This window comes from Pterocles gutturalis, unplaced genomic scaffold, assembly GCF_000699245.1.
Source record: "Pterocles gutturalis isolate BGI_N339 unplaced genomic scaffold, ASM69924v1 scaffold14504, whole genome shotgun sequence".
NCBI lineage: Eukaryota > Metazoa > Chordata > Aves > Pterocliformes > Pteroclidae > Pterocles > Pterocles gutturalis.
Window position 1 is genome coordinate 11,279 of NW_010133453.1, and position 7,813 is coordinate 19,091.

Here is a 7,813-nt window from a genome sequence, read left to right on the forward strand (position 1 = left end):
GAGCTAAATCTTGGGCTAACTCTCACAGGAAGCCTGGAAACAAACAAAAAAAATTGTCCTCCCTCTCTCTTTTTGAAACTGGGGGGAACATGTGCTGCACCTTCTCAGATCAGCACTTCTGAAAATCCAGTGGATTCTTGAAAGTGTTGGTGTATTTTTTTCCCCTGCCTTTTTCTGGAGGATCCAGGAGCCTCTAGGATGTGTAGGAAATTCCTCACATCAGCAGCTGCTGTCCTAGGGAGGTACTGACCCATCTGAGCTGGCGCGGCCTTGGCCTCCCCCAGGAGGAGCAACTTTATGACTTTTTATGACTAAGAGCTGCTGTGAGGAGGTAGGTGGAACCTGTTGTGCTGTTCTGAATGAACTTCACCTGCAGGCATTCTTCTCCTGCAGTAATTACATTAACGTGCAGCTTCCTGCTGTACTCCCGACAGCCTGAGCTGTTGCAGTTAATTCCAAATTGCACTGGTGGAGCAGGGAACTTCTGACAGCTTCCGTTTTCCTACTAACATAGAAAATAGAAAAAGTTGTGTTATTTTATAAATACACTGTCCAGCTGTTCTTTTGCTACTAACATAGAAAATAGAAAAAGTTGAGTTATTTTATAAATACACTGTCCAGCTGTTTTCGTCTGAAAGTGACTCATTTGTGTTTGTTGTGAAAATGGGTTCCTCAAAGATAAAACTGAATGAAATCTCAGGATCAGATAACCACAGGCCTATCTGTACATTCTAATTCAGCATTAGCAGTTTTTTGCTGTGCTTCAAAGCAAAGCCCGTGGGTTTCACTCATGGGTGTTTTGAGCAGGAGAACGCGGGTGGAGTGGAACACTAACTGCAAGAGCTGTTCCGGGGTCAGAAGGCTCTGTCTGGGAACCAATATACTACCTCTTCGACCGGGCCAGCACTCCCTTCCCCGCAAACTGCCATGGTGCAACGCCCTTTTCATACCCAGGAAGCCTGGCGTAGTGGGCTCTGTGCCAAGGACTGCTCAGTCCTTGCAAACAGTGACATAAATGTCACTGCACTGATGTGTCATTACAGTCAGCTGCTTTTCAGACAACCAGCAGGGCCTGGTGTTGGTATTTCTAAGTATCCTGCATACAGTCAACACTGTTTGGTTCAGCTAAGGACCTGCTGCTCAGAGCTATGCGGTGTGACACAGATCTGTCACCCCTCAATTTAACAGGAAGTCAGTGCTTCCCAGTGAATGTCACAGCCTGTCTGTGGACAGCATTTGGGATGTTCAGTCAGCTTCACGAGTTTAATGCTGCCGCCGGCAATGACACTTTTGATATCAAATGGGTTTTTACAAAAGCTTTGGATACTCATTTTTACTGTCTGACATTCTGTCTTTATTACGAATGCTTTGGGTACGTTTCATGAGCATTTTCCCAGTGTTTGTATGGTTTCTACAGCTGGGTATCCTGTACGTTCTGCTTTGTTGTTTTCTATGATGGTTTATACTGGAAAGCCTGCATGGTTTGTACTGTACTGCAGGCAAGGACTGTATTAAAACCCTTTTTGGCTAATTTATTATACTTGTGAATTGTCATTTCCCATGATTTAAGCTATGCTCAGGGCAAACATTCTCTGCCTGGAAGCCGTACACAACTTATTAATTAATTGAAATTACTGCTTGGAGTGGGGCAGGTTCTGTATCTGTGTCAAAAAAAAGGGATTCCCTCAAGGCTGCCCCTTGTCTTACAGATACCGGCTGGGGTAGCCCAGGCCTTTGCATTCCGCTTAGTTGGTGAGTGGTAGGAAGCACTTCACTTGAGATCCCATTCTCTAATCCTGCACTTTTGAGACTATCAATATATTTTTAAAATAATAATGGACTTTAGATTTTCCCAAAGTTATAGTAAAGTAAGATATTGGCTAGTTTGTCAGAGATTGTTTACTTGGTACCAGGGGAGTTAAAGGCAAAGAAAGAAAGAACTGGGCTGCAGATTCACGTTTAATCTGATCGGTACAATTACTGCACTGAGGATTTTGAAAGGGCCCTAAGCCACGGGGGCCATGTTTGTCTTTTGACTTCAAGCCCTGTTGCTCTACAAACAAAGCTAGAAATTGAATTCAACTTTTTGCCACAGCTTTCCCTTCCTGAAAGTTTTAAGATGCAAAACGTAAGTACTGTACATGTAGCGTTTCTGTGCTGCTCCCCCTCAGTTCCCACCCCATTTGCCAGGGCTGCACTGCAACAGGGAGCTTCTTTATTCAGTACCACTGAGCAAGGCAACTGCAGATGTTTTACCATTTAAAAATAATCTATATAGAGCAAAATGCAAAGCACTGTATCTTTAGTTCTTGGCCACCAGCCAGAGACTGAAAATTCTGCCAAAAATTCCGTGTGGCTGTGAAGAACTACATCCAGTTCCAAGTGCACCCATCATTTTGGAAGCATTCAGAACGGCTGCCCCAGCTTACCTGGAGTGATGTAAACACTGCCACTAGAAACGAAGTACAAACCTTTGTGATTTAGTTGTTTTATTTTGCTCTTGCAAGCAGCCACAAGACAGGCTACAGAAGAATAAATAAATTAAAAGCAGAGAGTGTAGCAATTTATACAACCCCAGCATTGAGATGCTTGCCTTTGTAATGACAGAGTGCCTCGTTACTGTACCTGGTCCGGAGTTCAGGCACTGACTGACCAGAACTAATCGAAGTCAAGTATTTCCCCTTTGGCCAAAAAGATTTTTAAACATACCCTCAACTACCTCAACAATAATAAAACGTAGAAAAAAAACCTCTTGTAAGATCAGAGAGTCATGTCCGTTTGTTCCAAGTGTGTCAGTCTGTTCCAAAATACTTCTGTCCAAAGTGTGTTGGTGCGACAGGATGAACTTCTGTGGTTAAAATGGTGATCTCGGGGAATTCCTGGATGATGGATTTGGCACCTTTTGAGAGAGGGCAAAGGCAACAATGACTACAGGACTGCAGTTGTATTTCAGCACTGCATGTTAAATCCTGATTAGCAGAAGGCCCTAGGTAAGTCTGCCTCTGTTCTTCCTGCTTCGTGTTTCTGCCTTAGCTCACTGCCTACGAGGAAAAGCTTCCTGAATTTAGTGCACTGGTGGTTTGGGCTTTCTTATTGGGATTTTTGTTTTCTTTACCATACACATGTACTCCCAATCTAATCACCAAAGGGGTTACAGAGAGCCAGGAATGACTCTCTCCACCTTAGTTGTCTTTTTTGCTAGTGATTTGTGCCATGGGCAATTGTAAAACAACACAGCAGATCCATTTTCCTACCTCACAGAAACAGACGTTGCTTTGTTTGGATCCCCTTTTACAAGTTAAGATCTTTAACGTGCAGGCAGGACTGTTCTGCAGCTTCATCGGTGGCTGACCAACTCAACACCATCCATGGGCTGCTAGAGTCCAGAGCAACAGCAGGACTGGCATTGCTTTGTGAGCCACTGAAGCATTTTGTTGATCTAGCAGCGCTGCAAATTCCTGCTTTTAGGAATACTTTACCATTTGCACTTTTGCCATTAGGTGTAACAGGCGTTTTCCCTTCGGTGAGCCCACTCCACTGCCCCCACCAAACATGTTGCTGTTCACTCTCAGTTTTACAATTCAGCCAAAAACAACAAAAAAAGAAAGAACCTCTCCTCTTTCTGAGAAAGCGATGCTGCTGTTGTTATTTGCCAAGGAGCAGCTCTTCACCACTGTCCAAAGCATGTGCCTAATGTAACTCCTCCCCATCAACTGTACCTGCATCATTCTTCTGCCCCCCTCGCGGCCCCTCAGCTTACCATGAGGCGTGGAGAACAGGCTGAGCAGGATAATGACACTTGGTTGTACGCCATGTTCTACAAGAACTTTGACAGCCTCAATGACAGTATTACCAGTACCTAAAAGGAGAAGAAGTGAGATTTTTGGGTTTTTTCTCCCCTGGTTGAAGAACTTGTCCCGGGCCATCCAAGAATATCGGTGTTGACACTGGGGTGTGACTGAATGATGACACTGTCCTGTCCCCCTGGAAAACTATCACCTCTAAGTGTAGAAAATTTTGGTCTCCTGATGAAGGAACATCATCTCTACTCTGGAACAGCCAGCTCTGCCAGGGTTTAAGCACTGAGGTTGGTGCATTTTATTAAAGCCCTGAGGCAAGAAAGCTCATCTAAAATAGCAAAATGGCAATTAAGAGCTCCATGTGTAGAACCAGAATTTAATCTTAGATGGGAAAAGTTACTTCATCCTGACAAACTTCTTACCACACTTACCAGATTTTTTTTTTTGTAGTATTAACTGTATTTAATTTTAAGATAATTTACTTCTAGGATTATAATATTAATCCAAAAATCTTTTAATAGCATGAGAAAAATACTGTTTGAGTCTTTTCTCATGGCAAAATTAAAAAAATTAAATTTCTATCCAGTCTTAATGCTTCAACCTTTCTCACAAAGGCAGGCATGCCCAAATGATTTGCTCTGCATTCATGCTGGTGCAGGCTGACTGATGTGTATGCTGGCCCAGACTCATAAATTCCCTCCTATGTCACTTAAATCAAGGAAAAAACCTCAAAGCCCCTGAAATTTGGAAGTTTTCCTTTAAATTCAGCTCACCCACTGTTCAGATGAGTTGTACTGTCCGTAAGGAAGAAAGACACTCACTTAGTATTGGGTACATGAGAAGAACTTTTCTCCTGTAAATGTCAGGTGGAAACTTAGCGTAGTACACTTTTGCTCTTTGAGTCTCTTCATCGCTCTGGATCAGGATTTTTCCGATGCGGATTGATCTACAGCAGTCTCGTAAACCTTGTTCCATTGCCTCTCCTCAAAATGAACAGAAAAAAAAAAAAACCAAACCAAAGACAAATTATTACATGCCAAGAAATAGCACAATGGCAAGGTGCCACAATTAAACAGACAGTCCCAATGCTGTATTGGTGAAGAGTTCTGAAAAGGAGAGTTGTTTTGTGTTTTTTTCTGCAGTTCTAAGTGTTAAAAACACTTGAAGCTCCTTTTCTTTTTTCTCTGTTTAGACAGAAAACGAGTGCACTTGGTGTTACTTAGCCCCTGGGTATTAGTGTTCCCACACAGCAGTGCCAAGCTCTCACAGGCAAGAGCTGGAGACGTCAAACCAAACGCGTGGGGTTTGGAGAACATCTTTGAGCTCTGCCCAGAGGCACCGCAGTGCAAAACGGAGCACTGGAACCTGAAAGGAAGTTGCTTACAGGTTTACAAAATGTTTAATTTGTTCTTGTTCAACAACCAGAAGGTGCCTACCACTTCTCATGATGCTGACTCCGCAGTTTCCCTTTTCAAATCTGACGCCTTCATACTTGTGTCCTGTCGGAGGAAAGAAACCAGACATCAGTGGCAGTGATTGCTCCCTTCTGCCCCATCGTAATGCCCCTGTGGGGGACGCTGCTTTAAGTGACCGTGGTGTGAATGGAACTGACATCTCCCGAATACCCAGGGACAACAGCGAGCTCCATGTCTCTCAAGTGGGATGAACCAGTCTGCACACCATGTCCTGCAGCCCTCAAACACGCAATGGGAATAGGGCCAACACCATCATTGGTAAAGAACTTACGCTTTTTTTACCTTTAAAAGTCGTGTCAGAAAAGTGGCACAGAAGTGATCCTTTCCAAATATGTGTTTTATAACTCAGATATTCTGTGATTATTTTAAATAAAGGACACTACGCAAAATCAAGGTAAACAGCATGTCCCCTAAGAAGCCAGGTAAGTGCAGTCCAGTGCTGCAGGTGGAAGAGTCAGAACTGAAATGTGATGCTGCAGTGCTACTGTCACTGTGTTCTTGATCACTGAAAGAATAAAGTGGGCAATGGTATGTGTATGAGAGATACAATCATCGTAGAATCATGGAATGGTTTGTGTTGGAAGGGACATTAAAGATCATCTTGTTCCACTCCCCTGCCATGGGCAGGGACACCTCCCACCAGCCCAGGTTGCTCAAAGCCTCATCCAGCCTGGCCTTGAACCCCTCCAGGGATGGGGCATCCACAGCTTCAACCTGGGCCACTGCCTCGCCACCCTCACAGGGGACCTGCCAAATTGTGTAACGTAGAGAGAAGACGGTCCATCTGTCCATCACCAACTGCCCTGGAACAGAAGTGACACCAGTGCTCAAGAAGTAAAGGAGCTGCTGTTTTGTTTAAAAAGGAGCAAAGGTAAGTGACTGTGCCTTCCTAAACTCTGTCTAGTTTCCAAATTGAGTGTTTTCAGTCCATCTTTTCTCTAACTAAAAGTAAAGACATACAAATTATTCACTGTGAAGGGCAGAGGGGAAGAGGGTGTCAATGTACAGAGCTGCTCTCGCCCTGCAGAAATGCAGACTGAATTCTCAGGGGGAGGAGGACTCACTTGGTGTTTGTCTTAGAGGTGTGCTGTGGGCTCACAGTGTGTACCTGGGCGATTCCCAAGAAGCTGCTGCTGCACTGAGCAGCTGTCTCTGAGGAATGCATGCAGCCTTACATATCTGTACATTTAACAGGAGCAAACCAAAATTGCTGCAATGGGTTTCCTCTGGTGTCAATACAGCCACTTGTTTTATTTCCCACTTATCATTGCTCCCTGCTGGCCCCCAGTTGCAAACAAAGGCGGATTTAGGCTAGCATGGCAAAACTGCTCATGCCAAATACTTTTTCTTTAATGGGCATGTGAAATATCATCAGTTTTAATTCAAGATTGCAGTATGGGCAAGTAAACTGATCTTGCACGTACACTGGTAAATCTTCATCACTGTTTTGCAAGAACAGTTTAAAACCTTAGTAAAATGACAACTATATGACTGTATGTTTTGCTCAATTGTGTTGTTACATGCCCTCTAGCTTTTTAAACACCAGAAGGGGCCTTAACTCTCTACCCTGAATGTTAAACTGTTTCAGCCCCAGGCTGCCCGCGGAGGTGGTCACAGCACCAAGGCTGTCAGAGGTTAAGGAGTGTCTGGGTGACACTCTTAGTCATATAGTTTAGTTTTATGTAGTCCTGTGAGGAGCAGGGACTCTATGATCCTTATGGGTCCCTTCTAACTCAAGATATTCTATCATTCTTGTAACAGTTCAATATTTGTTTATACTAGTTAAGCTTCCACTTCCAGTCCTACCCGGGAGAGGATAAATTTCCCACATACCTGTAGGAGTGGTCACGGTACATTCTGTGTATGGCAATTGGTTCAGTCCCTCTTCAACCACGAGTCTGATCTGTAGAACCAAAGAGATCGGTCAGCTTAAAGGGATTTGTTATGTATGGAGATAAGATAGTAAATGTTGGTAGCTTTTACAAGTACTAGGTGAGCACCTAGCAGCCTACAGGGTTTAAAAGCGTCTCTGTAATAGTACTTAGGGACTGACTTTAGAGACCTTTTCGGGGTGGTGCCTATGTTTTGTCCACAAATCAAATGAAGGCATTAAAAACAAAACTGGGGAAAGGAGTGGGGGTTCATCAGCTGTCATAAAGCTGGCTTTATTTACATCTGGCAGGCATAGGTATCACAGATAATTTTTTCTCAAAAAGTGAGTGAAGCACCAATGCAACTTCATTTTGCTGACAGAAGAAAATACTAGTGAGAAAAAGAGAAAATTCACCCTCTCAGTTCCCCATCAGCTGGGCTCTGGGGTCTATTTTCACATCTGTATTTCTGTGATGGAACTGTGGTAGGGCTGCCAGAACAGCCACAGGAGCTGCAGCGATGTAAACGCACCACTGAGTGCCCAAAGACAAGGCAGTAGATCTAGAAATCTCTTTCTCACCTCCTTCTGGCACCTGCCAGCTGTGGTTACTATGGGATGCTCTGCCAAGCACCTGCGCTTCCACACAGCACAGATGGCCCAGTTCA

General features: G+C 44.0%; 1 protein-coding gene across 1 annotated transcript in view; it reads right to left on the bottom strand.

Moving 5' to 3' along the window:
- Positions 1–2,478: 2,478 nt before the first annotated feature.
- The window catches only part of UPRT (uracil phosphoribosyltransferase (FUR1) homolog (S. cerevisiae)), a gene marked incomplete at its 5' end in the record, with an annotated part of 10,644 nt that continues 5,309 nt past the window's right edge, over positions 2,479–7,813 (bottom strand). Inside the window, 5 exons of the mRNA XM_010081242.1 lie at positions 2,479–2,899; positions 3,761–3,859; positions 4,622–4,783; positions 5,237–5,299; positions 7,109–7,178. Of these exons, the coding sequence (XP_010079544.1) occupies positions 2,793–2,899; positions 3,761–3,859; positions 4,622–4,783; positions 5,237–5,299; positions 7,109–7,178 (501 nt within the window). The remainder of the gene's footprint in view (positions 2,900–3,760; positions 3,860–4,621; positions 4,784–5,236; positions 5,300–7,108; positions 7,179–7,813) is intronic.